The 22681-nt window shown below is 37.0% G+C and overlaps 1 protein-coding gene across 1 annotated transcript in view; it reads left to right on the forward strand.

Moving 5' to 3' along the window:
- The first annotated feature begins 1334 nt into the window (after positions 1-1334).
- LOC107655986 (protein FAM19A4-like) overlaps positions 1335-22681 on the forward strand; it is a 22220-nt gene continuing 873 nt past the window's right edge. The window contains exons 1-4 of the mRNA XM_016443615.1: positions 1335-1425; positions 1538-1652; positions 10982-11137; positions 20568-20692. Coding sequence (XP_016299101.1) covers positions 1538-1652; positions 10982-11137; positions 20568-20692 — 396 coding nt within the window. The 5' untranslated portion in view covers positions 1335-1425. The remainder of the gene's footprint in view (positions 1426-1537; positions 1653-10981; positions 11138-20567; positions 20693-22681) is intronic.

Below are 22681 nucleotides of genomic sequence, written 5' to 3' on the forward strand. Positions count from 1 at the left end.
TGTATTAAAGCTTTAATCAGGATAAAACTGTATATTAAAAGCTAACATAAGTAGTAGCATTTACAAATAACAGCGTATCTAAAAGTATGAGACAACAACAAACAAAAAACTGGCCTAAAAGCCATGCTTGCACAGGTTTTGCACGACCCTCTTCAATAATATCCTCTGCTTCTCAATCGGGCTCAAACTGATAAGCGATATTAACAACGTCGTTGTTTACAATACAAACGATGCACATGCCGCTGAGGTGAGGGGCGGGACGCTTAGAGACCGCACTAGAGACGGTTGAGCCAATCACAACACACTGGGCATAAGCGATATTAACGATGCCTTTGTTTACAATACAACCGGAGCACATACCGCTAAGGAGAGGGGCGGGACGTTTCGACGCGCACTAGAGGCGGTTTAGCCAATCACAACACACTGGGCATGCTAACCAATCAGAGCCCACCCTATTTCTGAGGGAGGGGCTTCATAAAAGCAGGAAATTGATCAGCACGTTTCTCAGAGAAGGGACAGAGTGGTGGGGAATAAAGGTAAATGATGTGAAAAATAATGCGGTTTTTAAAAAACGAAGCATTAACACATGTTAGACTGCACCCCATAAACACAATCAAGCCTAGAAATAAACCACTGAACCACCCCTTTAAATTCCATCATAAAAATACTAATTGTTACATTTTATGAGAGGGAAAGAGGGAAATCATTTCAATATATATTCTGTGGAAATTACATTATTACACAAATTACAGCTGTCTCTCAGTTGTAGTGTTACTGTATGTGTCTCATTAATTTGAATTAGATTTATTTTCTTAGATTTTTTTAACATCAGTTTTTCCATTAGTTAAATTATAACTGCCCCTCAGTTATCATTTTGATCAATTTAACAGAAATTTTTCACAAATTACAACAAATTACAACAGTCACACCATTTTGATTTAAATTTAAGTTTTATGACTAAATTAACATTAATTTTTCATTAATTATAACGGCCCTCCGTGAAATTTTTTAGTATTAATTCATTAATTTTAATTTTAATTTGAATCTAACCACTAATGAAGTTCAATAAGAAGTTAGTGTACTATCTATCTATCTATGCGTATTATATATATGGGGGAAAACCCTTAAAATGTCCATTTGTCATGCATGTATATCCACTGCTAGTAGACAAAGTAAATGAAATATGAGAGAAAAGTGTGTTTTAAGGGAGTTTCAAATCTGAATGCCCAGAAGACCAAAAGTGCCTATAAGAGAGGCACATGTACTAATTTTTTACCTCATTTGACCTCATCCCTCTCCTCCTTCCTTCTGTCTTCTCAGGATCTGAACTGTGATTGAGGAAGCGAGTGAAGACAGAGGAGGACAAAGAAGGAGACATGGCCGGCTCTAAGGCAAGAGAGTGAACAGAGAACACAAGACAGAAAGGTAACACAGTTGACGTCTCCTCACAACCTTGAGGCAGACTGTGACTTATGTTTACACTTTTCAACCCTCTCCCTCGCCTTCTTTCTCTCTCTTTGTCCTGGTCTATCTCTAGATGAAGCTGTGGGGGCAGTCAGTGTGGCCGTTGCAGGTTGTACTCTTGGTCACCTTGGTAATGTGCTCGTGCCAGTTGGTTTCTGCGGGTACACGGAGTCTGCGGGGACACACAGGTATGTCAAAGCCCTGTTGGCTTAATTACAGGAGAGTAACACAAAGCAGATCATATGGTTTACTTTCACACTGTCATTCATAAGTTCTTCTCCTGCCTCTTGTGTGTTTGTTAATTAAACAAATATTCCAGGTAGACGTTAAGCTCAACAAACAGCATTTGTGGCAAGATATTGATTACCACAAAAATAAATTTCCACCTCTCCCTTTTCTTTAAAAGAGCAAAAATCTGGGTTACACTGGGCACTTACAATGGAAGGGAATAGGGCCAGTCTTTAAAAATTAAAATAGTATAGTCACACTTTAACATAATGTTATCTGTATAATGTTATGTGCAATTTTTCAGCTTTGTAGCCATGATGAAATGCCACAAGGAGAGCAACAATGATAGCAAAGGATTCTTCACATTTTCTGTTTAATGAATTTGAAAAATTGCCTTCAGGAAGGCGTTATAAAGCAATGAAAAATATTTTGTCCCATTGTCGATCGGTTAATTGAATAATTGTTGACATTAACGTTTTTTTTCTCATTCTTTTTCTCTATTATGGATGTGTTTCTATGTGTTGTGAATAAACTGCATGCGTATGTTGTACCACCTGTGGAGGCTAAAGGAAGATTTCCATGATAATAGATAAAGTGTAATATAGCCATAAAAAATATCAGAACAAATTTACACCCCAAATAATACATACATTTTGACAAATTAATAATTCTAAGTGCTTTTTATAACCTGAAATTATAACCTTCACATTTCTGCTTTTAATACTTTTTTTTTTTGTTAAAATTATTATTTTTTTTGTAGTAATCATGCCACTAATTTTGGTGAATAAGCTTAACCTTTATTGAACCAGGAAGATTCAACCTTAATATTCAATGATGCTTTCAGCTACCAATAAGAGTACATTACTCTCATTTCTTTTTAACACATTTCACCATGTTTAAATCCAAATCTATGCAAAATTAGTGTAGAAAAAAAAAAAAGTCCTCAGATTCTGTCCACCCAGTGAATGTAAACTACAGAGGATGTCGGTAAACCTTTCAACATTCAGTTTGTTTTTGCAGCCCATAAAGGACATTTAACATGGCTTGACCTCTAATATAAACACACAATTACCGTTATTGTCAGTGCTGTCCTGTTCAGGAGATTAAATGCAGGTCGTTTGCATCCGTATCATATTTATACGATAGTGCTCCTGCCTTGCAGTAATATTAAAATGGACAGCAGCAAAGTCACTCTTTTCATTAGACTTCATTCCTCCGCAGTAAGGAGTTTTAAGCAAAGCGACAATTCAGTAATGACTGTATTAATATGTATGATCTTAAATGGTCAGGTAATAAAATCGTCACACCTCTGCGTGCCACACACACACACGGATACAGACCTACCCGTCTTTGTGAAAAAAAGAGGGAGGGTAACTAAAATAATGTCCACTTCCCCACACTAATTGACACCCACGAGCTAACTAATTCTGATTTGCATAATTCATGAAAGCTTCCCTCATGGCGACGAAGTGACCAGCAGTACATAAATATTTTAGCATGCCAAAAGGTCAGACTCCGGCTCTTTCGCTGAATCATTCATATTATGCAAAGTCCTTCCCCAATGTCAGTGTTGCTCCAGCTAATTATCACACTTTCTTTAATTACGACTTCTCATTGTTTAGTTGTTGCTAATGCAAGGTGACCTTTTTGCTTGCACAGAAATGCCACCAGCATCTCGAGTTGGTCTGACTGATGATGTTACTTTTAATTTTTGACGGGGAGAAGAGGTTACTTTTCTAACGGAGGTGTTTTTAATCAGCTCGCTGCTAATTACAGCAGCAATGTGTTGTGAAGGTCACTAAAGTTTTCACATTTCATATACCACCAAAGTGGATGTCAGTTTCAGCCTTATCCTTATTATTTCAAGGGAAATTCTTGCTAATTGGTTAAAAACTTGTTGTTTGTTGTGAAATTGCACATTTTCAGGAGAACAAAACAAAAGGGTGAACTTTTGGCAAAAACGGAAAATTGCATTGCCAACACTTTTCATTGATTCGCTGCTCCGTTATTTGCTATGCAGTGTCTATGTTGGGGAAAGTTTCAGAGTGACTTTTTACATCGACTGGCTGCACGAAGCGGCTATTTGTACCCCAATAGTCTGGAACCCGACCTGACTACCAAAAAAATAAAAATAAATAATGACTGCGATTTAGATGTCGGAGAAGTGGACTGGAGAATAAAGCTTGCTAAAGAATGTTTTATTATTTTTGCACAGGTGACCACAGGCTTATAAAAATCTCTATTAATAAAAAATGAAAAAGATGAAAACATTGAAAAAAAAATTACTATATTATAGTAGTGATATGCTATATATTATTATATTCAATATAAGTATTCTCTATTCAAAGTGTAATTTCCCATATTTATATATTGCATAACATTATATGCTATTTTAATATAAAATATATGTTTATATCATACACTACCATTCAAAAGTTTGGGGTTGATGATTTTTAAAGAAATTAAAAAATACCCATAAAATGGTATCACTTTATTTTGCAGTCCATGTACATACTATTTGTTGTAGCAATAAGCTTCTATATTTTTTGCTGTTGCTTCTATATTTTTTGACGGTGTTGCTCTGTCTTTCTTTCCTTTTTTCTTTCTTAAAGGAAGCATCCTTCAATAAAAGCTGCTTAAAGGCAGTCCAATAATAAACAGAGCAAACCATTACAGAATAAACATGCAGTATAAAAAAATAATATGCAGTATTTTAAGCAGTTTTCAACTATGATGATAATAATAAGAAATGTTTCTTGAGCACCAAATCATCATGTGACACTGAAGACAGGAGTAATAATAGCTGAAAAGATTTGAAGATTTGAAATGACATTATATATAAAATGATAAAAATGATATTATATATAAAATATTTAGGTGTGTGTCTTAATGTTGTAATTATACTATCTTATTATATTACTACACAAAATATCAGCAGCACAATTAGTATGTTAATGATAACATTTTCCAATTTATAAACAGGCTTTGTCACATCTTACCTGTACCTTGAGAAAAGCCAGTTCTTCATTGCAGTGTCACTTGTGGCCACATGGTGGCTCTGAAGCTCTATAAATGCCTGTACAGGAATAAGCCCTCATGTGTCTGAATGAAAAGCAGTAATGGGTCATTTGTAAAGTTCTCCTGTGGAAACATGGACACTAATGGGAATGGATGGTCTGAATCTCACCCAAACGAGGCAAGGGCCATTGACTGATGGTTGACACTGAAACCAGACACTATAACTAACAACCACTTTTTCTTGTCTTGCGTGTCTTGCCATGCTTGTCCATGCTTGCAGGTAAATAGAGACAATAGCGTGTGAGCGGCTGCCTTTGTTCCTGTCTGCTGTAATAGGCCCTTATATAGCCAACACCGAAGGCCAACAAAGTCCCAATGTGCATTGCATTTAATGAGTATACACACATTCTCCATGCCTACACGAACCATTCGTGGCCATTTTCGACACATCGCTTCAGCCTCCATATAGTACAGTGTGTCAAAGTGAGTCGCCTGCAGCCAAAGGCCACCCACCCTGAGACCTCATTTGTGTTATGTGAGCTGTGCTTTGGTCTGTGTCAGTTTTGTCCGTTCTTACACTCATGACATAAAGATTAAACACACAAGTTCAAATGTCCGTGCAACATTGTTCAAGCCTGTGATGACATTTGACACATCCAATTAAAAACAACAGCTAACCTGGAGCTATTACCTGGTCTGAGTAATGGAGGTGTGTGGAACATGTCAGCCGGGCTCGGGCAGTACGTTACGGGTGTTCTTGTTTGAAGGCTTGTTAGTTTCATTTTATGTCATCTTGCACATTTAATTCTGTAATTTTACAAGCGAAACTGTCGCACAGAGACAGACTTTGTAAATGCATTCTTCTCAGCTTTTTTCCATCTTAGTCACTATCTGACAAGAAGTCATGCAGAGTAAGTTTTATTAGACATAGACCCATGTGTAAATGAGGGGCCTGTTAATTGTCACAGTTACACTGTTCCAGTCTTAATGTCAGTTAATTAAGGATGTCAATCGATTAAAATGTTAGAGGTAATTATAATTAAATGCATATCAAAAGTTGCTAGAAAAAAACTGCCAAATGCATGAATAAACATTAATGTGGTTTCAATAAAAGTTGTAAAAACCCCTGTAAAAGACTTTACGTATGAGTCAGAGAGGGCAGGATTATTATGTTATTTCTAGCAAAATTTTTAATATAATTAATCTCACTTATTATTACATTACATTGACAGTCCTAGTCTTAGTGCATAATTTTTGTCGTCGCAATTAACCAAGTTCCCTCAAACCGTGTCACAAAATGCCTGCCCTTTTGGTGCTGTCACGCTAGTCGGCTATTGACAGCAGAAAGACATGCTTCTTGATAAATCGCACAAAGGCTCAGCCGCCTCACACTGTCAGAATATATCAATCGCCTGGCTGCCCCATCAGCTCAAGGTAATGGCGTTTACCTCGACACCCAGATGCGTCTGCCACAGGGATAGAGACAGTTAGCCATGCTTGAAATCTTATTTGATTTCAGGCTGATCTGAGATTTATTACTCTGAGACCATCATAATAGCGCTTTAAAATCCAGAACAAGATGGCTATGGTGGAACGCCGAGCGGTTAATTCCAGCGTCGCGGTCCTGGAGGAGAAGCCGCGCAAAAAACGCACGATTATCCCCGGAGTCTGCTCACTGTGCTTAATGGCGCGGCGGAGGATTTTACAAATGACTTCTGCTGCCAAGTGTGTAAGAAGAGGCAGATACAGAGAAAAGCGTAGTCAGATGCATTTAAGCTGATCATACACCACAAATTCTCCATGCCTGTTCAGTCATTATTAGCTTATAATGCCACGTTTACAAGCAATCGAAACCTTGCAGAACTCATTTTTTGTGGTTTGTCGGTTTCTGTGTAGTCCTCAGGGCCAGAGATGTGTCAGATGAGTGTCCAAGATGTGATGCCTGCCTGTGTGTGAGGAAGGTGTAAGACATGAGTGATAGTGTGAAGTGTGAGACCTTCTTCCTGTGATGTCTCTGCACAGTATGTTGTTAAATCCAGGGAATTGCTCATCAGTTTAACTGTAAATGACTGTTAGTATATAAAGGATGTGTGTACGTGTGTCGTTGGAAGCAAGCAAACTACTTAGGAAGGAAGTGGGTTGTGAAGGCTTGGTGCTTAGGTCTCTCCCGTGACCCCATTATGCCGGTAGAAGGCAGTATGGCCTTTGTTCTTGGGGTTTGGTGGTGATGGGGTGTCTTCCCCTGAGCACTGAGCCTCCAACCTCTTGCTTCTCTGCACACTAACAAGGCACACAGAACCCACACACACACATGCACATGTGCAAATTGGAACATATGCTGCACTTCCAGGAAAGCTACATTCTTAAAATAATTTCCAGTTAGAATCCAAAAAGTTTTAGTGGTTTTATATGCAGCTGCTTTAAAGCAGTAGATCCAGTGGAAATGCTTGCGAAAAACTGGATAGCATAATCTATTTATATGTACACTATGCCATTCAACAGTTTGGGGTTGAAACGTCTATTATGCTCATCAAGGCTGCATTTATTTGATTTAAATTACAGTAAAAACAGCAATATTGTGTAATATTATTAATTAAAATGCAATAACTTTTGTGCATTTTAAAATATTTTAAAATGTCATTTATTCCTGTGATGGAAAAGCTGTATTGTCAGCAGCCATTACTCCAGTATTTAGTGTCAAATGATCAGTCATAAATCATTTTAATATGCTGATTTGCTGTTCAAGAAACATTTCTTATTATCAGTGCTGAAAACAGTTGTGCTGCTTAATACTTTTGTGGAAACTATGATACCTTGTGAACTATATATTATTTTTACTATGTAAAAAAAATACAAAACAAAAACAACAACAACAAAACAGCATTTATATTTTCTTTTGCAACATTATACATGTCTTTACTGTCACTTTTAGTTGGTTTAATGCATCCTTGCTAAATAAAAGTATTTCTTAAAAAAAAAAAAAATTAACTTAGACGAAAGTTTATGTTTTGCAGACACTTTTATTCAAAGCACCTTGCATTTCATTCAAAGCATAAAGCATATATACATTTTATCAATTGATGTAGTCCCAGGGAGTTGAACCCATGACTTTGGCTTCATTGCATATGCTAATGTTTGTGATACAAGAACACTGATAAAGTGATAAACTTCACATCTTTTGCCATCCTGTCAAACTCTGGTGCAAATTCATTTAATTGAAGTGGACATGCCCTCATGCTTGAAAACCAAGAACAAAGTTGCGCAAAGTAAAAGCAAGTATGAGCCAGACTATAGATGATGTTCACATTGGTCAAAGAGCACTTTGTGTGGGTCACCATTCAATGTCCAATGTAAAATCTGGGTCCTCAACTCTAGCTTTAAATAACCTTTAAAGAAACCTCTGATCTGAATGACCGTTACTTGAAAAACTGGTCAAATCTCTCCCCCCACAAAAAACATAAAACTCAAAATCCCTACAGTGAAAAAATGCTGCAAAGAACCACTGAAGAACCTTAATTTTTAAGAATTTAACAAAATAAAGAATAATTTCTGCAGTATTTTTCAGTGTTATTTTAGTATTATTTATATACGATTATAGCTTTTATTCATATTTTGAATTTATAGTTTTTGTTTTTATATTTTTAGAAATTTCAAATTCAAATTTTCATTTTTGTTTCAGCTAGTATTTATATTTTACTTTTTTCAATCATCGAAAATAGTTGTAGTTAAAAATAACAATACTGTAATGCTTCAGATACAAAATCAGACATCACAGACACTTTTTCAGCTCGTTCCAAATAGATCCCCCATCCCCTCATCTCCGGAATACAGAAGCGCACCATCCATCATTCATTATCTCTGCGATACCCGTGCAGGATCCGATGCGAGGCCCCGTGGTGTCAGTCATAGTCACAGTTAGAGATCTGTCCTTACCTGTTGTTTATCCGGTGATGTCGGGGCTGACAGAGACGGAGCGCATCGAGCTCTTGAGCGGCACGCACATGGCCATCCAGCCTGTAAGGCCCCTGGACTCCACACGCTTTCTTTAATTAAAGCCCAGTCGGCGGGGTCCATGTTGGGCAGAGAGGACAGGGTGATGGGGTAACGTGGCCACACGTGGAGCCTCAGGGGAAGAAGGTAGAGGGGTGAGTACAGAAGGAAATGAAAAGAGAAGGAAGAGTAAAAAGAATGAGACCTCCAGAAGCTGAGGAGCATCACCTTTCCCAGGAGGAAGCTGCCAAACAAACTCTACATCATAGCGGGAGAGCGAGTTCACGGCCTGATGAAATGTAAACCATCATGTTGCTCTGTGTATGTGTGTGTGTGTGCAGACCCACCATGTCCAGCTTATGTTCAGAACAAAAAATAAAAGTGTAGGCTACATTTAAAAGAATACAAATATTTTTTATCAGTCAAGATTGAACTATTAACTTTAATGCAAGAACTACAATGAAAAGTTATCATATTTACACATCAATTATAGAATCATGTCAGAATTGCTCAGCAATTGTTGCTGATCATAATAATTTGTTATTTGCATTCTGACTAAAATGTTTATGCATTTTATGATTTATGATAATCTGATTTAAAAAGTACAGAAATCAAATGCTGCATATAATACCCATTTAAGCCAATTTTTGGCTACTTCTCATAACTACACTTCCCATAATTTTCTGTTGCAACATGAGAATTACACAATACATAAAAAAATGGTCACATTCTTAATACTTCATTCAACTTAAACCATATTCCAGTAAGTTGCCAAGGCATCATCACTAGTTTTCTTTTTTGAAGTTTTTTTTACATTTTTCATCTTTTTTTTTTTTAACAATAGCAACATTGTAATGCTTCATATACAAAATCACATACTGTATCACAGACACTTTTTCATATAAAATTTATGTGCGTGTGTCTCTGTTAAAAAATCCTCACATACTTTATTTTGCATTAGCACTAAAAAGCTTTGTCAGTAAAGGCAGCCTAAAACACTTCCAGCATATCACATCTCATAAAGCACTTCTGAACTTGTAAGTGGGAACTTGTAGTAGGCAGTATATAGTATGACCTTTTGCATTTCTTACAGTTGTGTATTAAAGATATGGTATGTGTCACTGGAATGTGTGTTTAATGTATTTTTAGACATTGCTGGTCATTCCATTCCTTTTCTTAAATATCAGACACATTTCAGACTGACCTTAGGGGTTGTTTGTGTTCCACTGTGCTGTTTTTCCTTTGTTTTTCTATGTAAATATGTGTTAGTCTAGCTTTATAAAAACTCAAGTTACAATAAAGTCCAACTTAAAAAACAAATTCTAGACCCGTGTCTCATGTTTTCAAACACAAAAATGCTTTCTGTGTGAATGGCCCCAAATTCCATCCTGTAATGAAAGTTGGCTAGTAATGTCCCAAGAGAAGAAAGCTAAATGTTCACCTCAAATCCATGTCACCTGCTTGTTCTCTCTCATGACAGCAGGGCAGATGGTTATGCCACCTATAAATTTATCAATAAAAACAGACTGACTAGTTACTTTTGCATTTAAGGAATCCTAATGGTATTTGATAACTTCATCCACATTGTGATTTAAATCATTTGGATATGTTATTTTCCTCAGCCACCTGTTATAACAGCTCTAATATGTCATAATATTACCACATTGCATCTACATTGAGGCATTAGCCGATACTCACACACCTCACTGTATAGAGGATCCCGAGTTTCTTGGAGACAAATCTTGGTTGTAATTGAGCACTCATGTTAGACTGGCTGAAAACAAACAAACAAAAAATTCAATGCTCAAGCGATTTATTTACACTCTGAACAGAAAAACAGAGCTCTGTGTTCATTATGTATGTCCTGCTATGGGAAGTGGGAAAGAAAAAGAGTGAAGACTTGGACCTGGCAGCCCTTAAGCTGCTTGTTAGATACTGCTACTCTCATTAAATATAGATGTTATTTCTTATATTGGGTGGGTTATTATTATTAAATGTTAGGGTTAAATCCATGAGCAAACCTTTACATAACTTTGTTTATTTACATCTATACACAAATAAAGTTGGCATTTCCTCTCTTGATCTCTTGCTGTCTTGCTCTGCTAACTGAAAGAACAGACTTTATATAATGTTGCAATTTCTCTAGCTGGGAAAGAGAAGAGCTGCATGTGTTGATATTTGCTCTGAGCAAAACATTAGCTTTTTTTTGTGCATATTTTTATGACCTGCTTCATAGGGAAATGAAGTAGGCCTATCTCTATTTTTTTTTCTATTTCCGCAGCTTCGTACCAGGTGAAGCAGGGAACCTGTGAGGTGGTGGCCATCCACCGGTGCTGCAATAAGAACAAGATAGAGGAACGTTCACAAACTGTCAAGTGCTCCTGCTTCCCTGGTCAGGTGGCCGGTACGACACGTACACAGCCTTCTTGTGTGGAGGGTAAGTGCTTTTAATGTGTTGCTAATTCCGCTTTATTGGCAAAAAACATAGCTGTGCATACATTTCAGTGCATTTTCTAGGTGAAATGAACAGTAAAACCAAATTATGACTACATGTGCAGATTATCAATGAATAAAGGCAAATGTTAAAGCAATTCCTTTAAAAAATACTATGTTACAACCTCAAAACATGTTTACTATAATACACGATTTGTTAACCAATACATTTTAATGTCTGAATCACATAATCCACTCCATATGTATGGATTTTCTAACATAGTAAGCTTGCTCAGTAGCTCACCTGGTACAGCACTGTGATGTTAAGCGCTCGGGTACGAGTCCCATGAAACATGAGTTGCGGTTCTTGCAGAAATGTAGGCAGAGTCATATATTTTGAATGAGCCTGGGTTAAGCACCAGAACGACCAGACACAGGAACAGTTTCTTCCCTCAGGCCATCCATCTCATGAACACTTAACAATAACTGTGGAACACACACTATTTATTCACTCATACACTTATTTATCTAACACTCATACTCAGTCTACACCTCAAATTTGCACATAATATACAGTACCTGTACATACAAAAACTGTCTATTGTAATATACCTGCACATACAACTGTCAATTTATATATTTTTATTCCTTATTTACTTGTTCTATTTTTTATTATCTGTGTTTTTTGTTCTGTCACTGTCATTCTGTTACACTGTGGAAGCTTCTGTCACGAAAACAAATTCCTCGTATGTGTAAACATACCTGGCAATAAAGCTCATTCTGATTCTGATTCTGATTCTGATTTCTAAAAATATTATGAGGATGTGCAAAATAAAAAGCGCATCGACAGTAGTGTAGTATGAGGACATGACCCAATTTACCCTGGTATTATCATCCACCTGGTATTATCAGCCCACCCAGGGACAGAGGGAGCTTTAAGGGCAGTCGTGCCCTAACGGATAGAGAGTCGGACTTGTAAACCGAAGGTCGCGGGTTCGAGTGTCAGGTCCGGCAGGAATTGTAGGTGGGGGGAGTGAATAACCAGTGCTCTCTCCACCTCCAATACCACGACTGAGGTGAGACGGTTAAATGCAGAGCACAAATTCTGAGTATGGGGACACCACTTCACTGTTCATCTTGTGTGATCCATTCATGTATGATCAGCACAGACACGTTACCGTTTATACCTGATGTTAACCTGTCTCTTGTGGCAAATTGTGAATGGGTTTCATTGGGAAAAGTCTCTGACTTTGCAAAATATTAGGTGTGTTTTGATATCAAAGCCATTATCCCTTTGATAAATGTGACTACACTGTCCTCCGCTTCATCTCTTCTGTATTACCTAAAGGTTTAGGACAAGAGAGTGTAGTTTGGGTGATGAAGGAGGTTTAAATGTGTCCCTTCGGTCATACTGTACGCACTTTAGTTATGAAGGCAAGAGGGCGAATGCTGGCAGCCATTTTTCTTCTTTGTCTTCTTTGACACCCGAGACAAAAGACCCCAATAGAAAGTAGGGAGGGCTGCACCAGGGGAGGTATTCCATGTTATGACTTTCATGGCTCTCTTTGACTATAGTTCATGTAATGACAAAAGTGGGTCCTATGCACATTTTGTATTTTCCACAGATGTGAGGCTGCAGGACTGTATTATGGAGACACAAGGAATCTGATGTAACCGAGAGAAAGACAACCAAAAACTATAAAAAGGATAAAATACACAAGCATAGGGATAAATTCATCTGATATTTGTATATACTGTACCTAATACTTTAATTATTTGCCTAAATAACAAGACAAGTAAAATATTAATAAAATTATGTATTATATATAATTGATATATTACAGGTTTCTATTTTAATATATTTAAAAAATTAAATGATTCCTATTATGGAAAAGCTGAATTTTAATCTTTTCCATTACTCCAGTCTTCAGTGTCACATCATCCTTCAGAGATAATTTTAATATGCTGATTTGCTGCTCAAGAAATATTTATCATTATTATTAAGGTTGAAAACAGTTGTGCTGCTTAATATTTTTGTGAAAACTGTGATGCTGTTTTTTTTTCAGGCTTTTTGGTTAATTGAAAGTCCAAAATAATAGCATTTATTTGAAGTAGAAATGTTTTGTAACAATGTAAAAGTTTTTACTGAAAGTCTTTGCTGTCACTTTTGATCAGTTTTTAGAATAATTATTTTCACTTTTTAGAATATTGCATATTTTATGCATTTATGTGCATGGGTGCAGTATTATGCAGTTTCTTTTTCTTTTAAAACTATTGGTATACACAGAAGGGCAGAAAGAGAGTTTGAGAGGCCGTGTGTGAGCTCACATCAGAGGCCATGTTAGCTTTGTGTTGAAGTAAGACAGAGTCAGTATGATTGACCTGTGTTTTCGTGCAGTGAAGGAGAGAGTGGTGAGGGTCATTTCCTCTATCAACATCGCTGGATCTCTAGATCCCTCAGGCCATCAGTCTCACTTTCTCCCTCAGGACCACACAGCCCTCTGGAGAGAGGTCACATAGGAACATATTCTCCACTTCTGATTCCTGAAGCTTCATAAATATCTAATACTCAGCGCAGAGTTGGAGAGTAGCTAACAAGAAGTAGTGACATGACTAACTACATTTTTCAGTAGCTTAGAAACTGTGTTGCTTTTTCTAGAAAGAAGCAATTTTTTTCCAAAAAATAGTGGTGTAGCATGAGAAAATACTTTACGTCACAATTATATGGCATCAGTTCTGTACTAAAGGTTCCATGTATTTAAAGCAAAATGAATAAATGTATTAAGGTTTTGACAAAAATATGTTTCAACATTGCTAATAATGATGAATGTTTCTTGAGAAGCAAATCAGCATAATATAATGATTTCTGAAGGATCATGTAAACATGCAAACATAAAAATCTCAGGGGATTTTGTCCTGCAAATGTCTCTTTGTACTCCTTGTAGTTCACCTTTTAGCAGCAGATACTGAGAAATGCATTTAATCTTATTTTTTAAATAGTGTTTAGAAAAAAAAAGTGTGATGGGAGTAATTGTGATTTTCCTGTGGTATATTACAGCTGTGGTAACTTAAAGATTTGATTGCTTATTATATTAATGGTAACACTAGTATAGGGACCAATTCTCACTATTAACTAGTTGCTTTTTAGCATGCCTATTATTAAGGTATTGGCTGTTTATTAGTGCTTATAAAGCAAATATTCTGCATGAACATATTCTACATCCCTAATCCTACCCAATACCTAAACTTAACAACTAACTTAATATCTAGAATTGGACCTTAAAATAAAGTGTGACCATATTTATTTTTATATGATTGCTGTATTAGATATTTGTATTGTGTTGTTCCTCTGTATGGCCATTAGAGGGCACTTTACCCATTCATATATCATTAAAACATCAGTGAGAGCCACAGAGGAGCCTTAGAAAGAGCTGAAAGAAACTTCATTGAAACCTTCAGAGGATGAGAGTTGAGATATACCTTCTTATGGCAAATCAACTAGGATCAGAATTTAAACAATGATGCACTGAGAACTTGGACTTTAAATCTCATTCAATGAGAATGTAATACATAAGGGATTAAATATCTCTGCTGTCTGATGTAGAGGTCCTTTGGTACTCTGTTCTGGCTGGGACTGTATCTCTAGTCACTCCTCTGTGAGCTCTTGAGTCTCTGAAGGCCTCTACCGACCTGCCCATTAAAATCTCATTAGAAGAAGCGAAAGGAAGGTGGAGAGAGATTCCCTTTGGCGCTCTGTGGGGAGATCTGCTTCACTCTGCATGAGGGCCTCTCTTTCTGCCCGGTGTGCCCAGGATTTCTGCTCTGCTTTGGGGCTTGAGGCGAGCCCCCTCTGAGCCTCTGCCATCTGTGATTTGGTTATCAGCGCTCAGCCACACATGCAGGAACTTCAAGGCCCTGTCTAATAAGTCCAGCATCTAGTTCATCTAGACATTTGTCCACAGGAATGAATAAATAAATATATTTGATTGCAGGTTCTAGAAGATATTTTTAATTCAGATTACAGTTTGATTTTTTTTATTATTATTATTTTCCAGTTTTACACTTGTTAGAATTATTATTGATTATATTTCCAGTATATATATATATAATTTTAATATTAATATTAATATATATCTATTAAACAAACAAAGGTTTTAGACTGCAGGAATTTGGATCAATTTGCATCCAGATTGCCATTAGAAATCATCTTATTTCTCAGTTACATTTGTTGAAGTCTATCAATCAGCTTATAGTATTAATGTTTATAATAAACAGTCATTTTTTATGCATTTGGTTTCAGGCAAGCAAATTACCAATTCCTAGATCACCTGTAAAATGTGACAAACAAGCTTAGTACACTGATTATTCAACCATTTTGGTCAGCAAATGTAATTTGAGTTTGTAGCTTTTTATAAATTCAGGCAATAAAATGTGCTCTAACATAATTACTTTCAGTTTTTTGGTACTTTAGCTTAATTTTCTGCATTGATTCCATCTGTTGTTGCTGAGTCCTTGTATAAACACTTGTTTAAAGAGTGATTAGTCTCACCAGTGTTGAATTAGATTAGAAACATGCAACCGAGAATAACATACTGTATCTTATGCCATTTACAACCAGCCTGTACCTTATTCTATCTTATGCCAACGTAAGGCTGAGGTTACATTTATGCAGTGGCAGATGTGGAGAAAACCCACTGTGATTTCTTGACGCACAGCGAGTGATGTGTCGGATTCGTGAGCTGGAATGCCTGCTGTTTAATAAATAGGTCGGTGGGGTCAGGTGTGTTTCCTGCACTGCTCTTCGGGCATATCCTTAAGGAGACAAATGTGCTTTTAGCCTGCGGAGAGTGATACTGAATTAATACACTGCATTAATGTGTGTCAAAGGCAGAATCTGTAGCTAAGCTGATAGTGTTGTAAATTAGGTCATTTCAAGCTTTGTGCTGCTGAGACGGAGTGCTGGGTAATCTAATAGACGGGTATAAATGGATTTGGATTGATACTAGGGGGTTTTGAGTCTCTGGCGCATAAACAACAATGTGAGGTGTGTTAGCTGGGATGCACACCCATATGCATATACATGTACAGATATACATTATTGTTTACCACCCCCATTAATCTGAGGTATGGCAAAATACACATGTTTGTGTTGTGCAAGTTTTTGTGAACTTTTTTTGTTTACTCCCATCCTGTGTAGGAATTTGTTATAACTTTCTAAGCTTGATTCAATCATCAAAATGTGCTGAATTCTGAATACCTAAAAACAATTTTGTATTGTGTAATTTCTGTGCTGCGAGTGTCAACAAGTGGAATTGCAACAGTGCTGCAGGGATGATGTGTTTTTGTTAGCATTTTTAGCATGAGTTAGCATTTTAGCACTTCTGGTTCCATTTGCCAATCTAGGTAAACTCATCTACTCACTAGTCCACTTTTTCAACCTTGTGTTATATCACACTCTTGCAAACTATTCATACTCAAACTTTCTGAGAAAATGCTTTTAAAGACTGAAAGAGCTGTTGGAAGCATACTGATGGTGATGCTGAAGAAATGTTGCTGCGGTGTAGTTTGTTTATAGCCTATATTTAGCTTCTGATGACTGTATTTAGGCTTCAAATTTTCTAAAAGTTGTTTTGTTCATATAGGAGATTATCATGGTAAGCTAAATAATTTTGTTGTTTGTCACAGAGCTTTATTTTTTGCTATAATCTAGAAGCCATTGGAAAAATCCTATTGGGGATTTTGTCTAGGGCAGGGGTAGGCAAGTTCGGTCCTAGAGAGCCGCAGTCCTGCAGAGTTCAGCTCCAACCCTGAAAACAAAACTCACCTGCCTAGCCTTAGTAATCCTGAAGACATTGATTAGCTTGTTCAGGTGTGTTTGATTAGGGTTGGAGCTGAACTCAGGACTGCGGCTCTCTAGGACCGAACTTGCCTACCCCTGGTCTAGGGGAACCAGGGTGATGCGAAATTTTGCATTAGCTTACAAAAAATATGCTCTTTGATGATGGTTTTCGAACAGGTTTCTCAAACACTCTCCCCTCTGCCATTGGTCGGGCAAACAGATTGTCCCGTCCTAAATGCACACCAATGGTTGAGTCAGTGTTGCTGTGTTGGGATGTTGAAATAAACACATGAATGTTTGATGTTCAAATCAGTTTACAAATGGCTTATATGTGACTAATGTAAACATATGAAACTTCTTAAATATGCAAATCTCAAGTTTTCAAGCACACTAGTTGAAATGCTGATTGTTTTTCCTGTTATCTCACATTATGACATAGGCGTCAGATTGACAATAGTGGCAATGTTTGTGTGTCTGCATGATTTAGAATACTTATGATTACCACATGCTGGGTTTCCCCACCAGGCCCACAACATGCCACGAACCCCAGTGCCAACAATTGCAAACACAAACAAGAAGAGACAGACAGTGAGACACTTTCTCAAGATGTCTGACATGCTGTTCCCATCCCATCTTGCTCTTTGCTTTTCCCTCTCACCAGTTTTTTCCAATCTGTCCTCCCCTCTCTCTCTTTCCATGCAATGTTACTCGCCGGCATCTTTTCCTGCAGTTTCCTCAGCCACCACATGATGTCAGCCACATTTCAAACACAGCCTGTTCATACCTCTGAAATGGGGGTAGCAAAAATATTTCTGTATCCTGGATAGTCTGTCACATCTGTAGCAATGACACTGTCTAAATCCAACAAGGCGCCATACAGGAAATCAAAGCTTAAATTAGTGCCTTCATATCCTCAGATAGGGCTTTTCATGACTGAAAATAGAAAGACCATCAGTGTCTCGCAGTTGTCCCTGCCACTTCAGCACTAAAAGCGATAAAAATCCTTCCAAGTATGTGGGCTTTGGCCAAACTCTATCCAGTTAAATGCCTAAATGGTGGAGTGAGAGATTTGGTGTGGAAAAGCTGAAAAAAGGGTTCAGACAAAGTTGTCCACAACTGCAAACCTAAAGCCATTTAACTCCTGAAAAGCTTTAGCGGCTCAGCTGGCCTTTTTCTTTGGGGAAGTTTCAAACCCTCAGTCTAAAACACCTGCTCTGACATGTACTATAAAAATATGATTTTCTTTTTTTTTCTCTCTCTTTTTTAACAATTGGTCAGTTTGAGGTCCTTAACCGTACCTGTAAAATGTAATTTATTCCTGTGATAGCGAAAGCTGAATTTTCAGCATCATGACATTACTCCAGTCTTCAGTGTCACATGATCCTTCAAAAATCATTTTAATTTGCTGATTTGCTGCTCGAGAAAATTTTCTTGTTATAATCAATGTTGGAAATAGTTGTGCTGCTGAATCTTTTTGTGGCAACCATGATGCTTTTTTTATTCTGTGATGAATAGAAAGTTCAAAAGAACAGTGTTTATTTGAAATAGAAATCCTTTGTAACTTTATAAATATTTTTCTGTCACCTTTGACCAATTTAAGGGTTACTTTTATTAATTTCCTTAACAGTGATCTGAACAGTGGTGTATATATACTGTAGGACTTGGTATTTTGGGACTACATGTTGATTTATTGTTCTGCTAATATATATGTATATATATATATATATATATATATATATATATTTCCATCCTGTGAATTAAAGAAAAATATTTCTTTTGATAATTTTGTCTGATACTAACGGGTGTTTAATGTGAATTTGAGTCATGACTGTGAGCTCTCCACAATAAGCGGACGCCCATGACCAATATTTATCTTCACAGCAGTTGTTATTGGATGCTAACTTAAAGAATACACTCATATTGTTGTGTATGTTTGTTTCGTTTCACGACACACTCACGCAGACAAATGACGGAGAGCTCTCGACAATAATGAAAACATCCTTTCATAAGGTTGCCATTATAATGATAAGGTTGCCTCACAATGTAAAGCGCTTTGAGTGCCTAGAAAAGCACTATATAAATGTAACGAATTATTATTATTATTAATTATACTTAATAATGTCCATATTAATGCTAATTATGCAGCCACTGATTCTCTGAACCACTGCAATCAGACTGTGGGCTTCACACAGATGGAAAGGCACACACACAGCAGTTACTGTATGTCACTGCCTTTGCAACTGCTTATTTTGTTGATTTACGAGCATCATCATTTGACTATAGCCATCCTACTCTCCAAATCTACAAACACACATGCTGTATGAACCCCTGCTTTCATGTCCTGTAAGGCGTTCACTCACGATGCTTGAGAGGATTTGCGCGTGTTCCTTTGCATAATTCCATGTAAAGCTCATTTTCGCTGTGTATATCCTCTCTCCTTCTATTATTGAGGACAATGGGCTTGAGAGCGGCTCTCTTATGGACGCACTCATCTCAATGAGCCTCATTTGAACAGGCTATTGATCGGCTTCTCAGAACTGGATTTGGAGTGAACTAGGCTTTGGAAGTGACACGGGAGAGCTTGGACTACTAAGAGGACTTGAAAAGCAGAGTGGCGAGGGTGTTTTCAAATGTATTGTATTGGTAAAAACTTCTATTTGGGTTTGATAAAGATGTTAATGCTAAAGGTGATATGTAATTCCTTCACTGTTAAAATACAGCTATGTAAAAGGGGACGTTTTTTGTCATCTGAACCCCTTTGACCTAAAATATTTATGTTTATTTAATATTTATATGTATTTAAGTTAATATTTTAACAATTTAAAAACACATTTGCATATTCACGATTCTCTGATGTTGGTTAATAGGCACAACATGCAGATAAACAAATATGATATTTACTTTGTGTTTTGTTTTTATTTTATTTATTTTTTTTTCATTTTACTTTTAAAGCTTTTCATCAGCTCTCATGAAGCCCAGTTTGGGAAACCTGTGAACAATGGTAGTGTTGCTTTAAAAAACATTTCACGTGGTAACTTTGGCTCAACCAATGGTGTGCATTTAGAGCCGGATCACTTATTTGGTGGTTCCACTTATTTAGTTTTTCAGCGGTTATACAACACATTTAACATTTAATAGCAGATGTGATTATATATTTGAGAAGACATCATGGGATTTTCAAGCAGTTATGATGGAGAAGCTGTTTCCGATGTACCGCTATTCAGAGTGGATAATGGAGCATTACTTCCTGCGTTATGACAAATCAAAATGACTTTTTTTTCACACTATTATCTTCTTGTATGCTGTTAACAACTGTTTATTCAGCCTGTGCTTCAGCAGAAATTCTTGGAATCTTGATCTTTCATGTATTTTCCTCTATGTTTCTCAGTTGGGAAGTGATGTGATCTGTATTAGTCATCTTAGTTGTTTTGCTTGCCATTGCAGGTCAAACCTACACCTGCAATTTTGCATTATTACAGGCTTTAAAATGGTAACTTTTGATGAAAATTTGAGAAAAGTGATGTTCAGTGAGATACTCTGAAGATAATAATGTTGAGAGTAGTTTAATATTTCATTTTCTCCATCTCTTTTTCAGCTTCCATCGTGCTGCAGAAGTGGTGGTGCCAAATGCACCCATGTTTGGATGGCGAGGAGTGTAAAGTTCTTCCAGACCTGACTGGTTGGTCTTGCAGCACCGGTAACAAAGTCAAAACCACCAAGGTGAGTGGGCCAAGTAAAAACGAGTTGTAGTTTGCTGACCTGGTTTATTTGCTTCTTAAGGAAATAAGGACCACACTGATTAACGCCTGGTTGCAATCGGACACATGCTATATTTAAGTCCAAGAGAGCCAGGTTGGCACAGAAACAGGCTTCTGCCCATTGAAAGGGAACCTTTTTGTTGCCATAAAAGTACCTTTTAAACAGACTTTTCTAAGAGCTACTATATATGCCATCAAAACACTCCCCAGGAGTATTCTCAAAGGGCGTTTTTTTGAGGACCCCGTCTCCCAATGCCTTTTTCTCAGGCAAACCATTCTTCAAAGCAACGTTTTGTTGAGGCCTTACTTTTATAAGACGGTTCTCTGAAGCTCCTGAGAGTACAAGAAGGGCTATGTTATGAGATAAAATTGTCATATATATAGGGTTTTGTAAAACAATTAAACACACCTCTTCAAATGTTAACTTGGTTTATGGGCACATTACTGCAGGGACACAGTTCTTTTTTTTAATTTTTTTATTGGTGCTACAGTACATCCCTACAGTATGTTATAGGCAGACGCATCACTCAAACGTTCTAAAAGAGACTTATTAAAGAATGAGCAAAGCTTGAAGATATATAACATTTCAGAGTAACTCCACAGATTTTGTGGCTCAGCAAATAAATCCCCAAGGACTTCAGTCATACAGAGAAAAGTTTCAAAGTCCGAAGGAGAATTTTCAAAAGCCGAGCCTAGACATACACGCAAAGACAACATTGTTGGTCCATGCTAGCTTTGACTTGAAAAAGGCATAAAAGCGAACAGGAAAATGGACTCATTTTCAATTAAAGATGTACGTTTTGTGCATCAGCTCATCTGAACCTATGGTTTAATGCCTCAAAATGTCAGTATTCAAGCTTAGGTTTTTAAAACTTTCTTTCTGTATGGAAAGAAAGTTAAATGAGGTAAATGCTTACCTCATAAATCAAAATAAAGATTAGAAATGAGACTTTGAGACATGAGATGTGCTTCTTTTTGTTCGGTGAACTGCTGTTTCATGCAGTTGTGACATACAGGTGAAGTATTAAAGAAATAACGGTGTGTGAGAACACAACTGCTATAAGAATAATTGCTCAGAGTTATAAAGTAACAGCAGAACATCTGTTGTGTTCATTAAAATGCATTATGGCTATGAGCTCCGCTGAGGCTTTCAAATTAAGAGTCCTAATTAAATTGGTAAGAGGGAGAGACGAGAAATGAATGACGGCTCTGGGTTTACATTCAGGATTAATGACTCTGTTTATTGAGTCCATTATTGGTTGAGTTGACTGTCAGTGGGCTAAGCCCCGCCTTCTGCCTCCACAGGAGCCAATGGGCTGCAGTGAGTCACAGATGGGAGGCGGAAGGGTGTGTCTTACTCCAGTGAGCATTAATTCTGCATTTAATAGCAGTGGAAATGGAACAGTAACCAGCAGGCTTCAGCGCACATGTCACAGGAGATTGTGGCGATGAGCCAGGATACATATTGTGTTCTCTCTCTGTCTATTTCCATCTGCTTTTTTATATCTTTACATTCTCCTCCTGTACCATCCGCTTAATATCTGTCCTTTATGTTTTTATTATCCTTCTCCACTGTGTGCCTTTCTGCTGTACAGCTGCCGTACAGCTTAATGTCTCTTTCCAACACTAAAGCATCTGAGTGCACACTTCAAATATGTAGAATTTATCTAAAATAGTAGGCTATACATAATTTTAAAAAATCATTTTAAAATAATAGAATTTGTTTAATAATGTTAATAATGTTTTGAAATGCGCTTAAATGTTTAAATAATTTAATAATTTTGTACATTTAACCAAGGAACAAAATTGTATATATTTTTTTCTTGCCCCATTGACAAGTATTTATGGTAGCACATTATTTTAGGGATAATTTCTCACTATTAACTAGTTACTTATGAGCCATGCATAATACTAGCATATTGGCTGTTTATTAGTACTTATAAAGCACATA

This window comes from Sinocyclocheilus anshuiensis, unplaced genomic scaffold (genome assembly GCF_001515605.1).
Source record: "Sinocyclocheilus anshuiensis isolate Anshui unplaced genomic scaffold, SAMN03320099.WGS_v1.1 scaffold51, whole genome shotgun sequence".
Lineage (NCBI taxonomy): Eukaryota > Metazoa > Chordata > Actinopteri > Cypriniformes > Cyprinidae > Sinocyclocheilus > Sinocyclocheilus anshuiensis.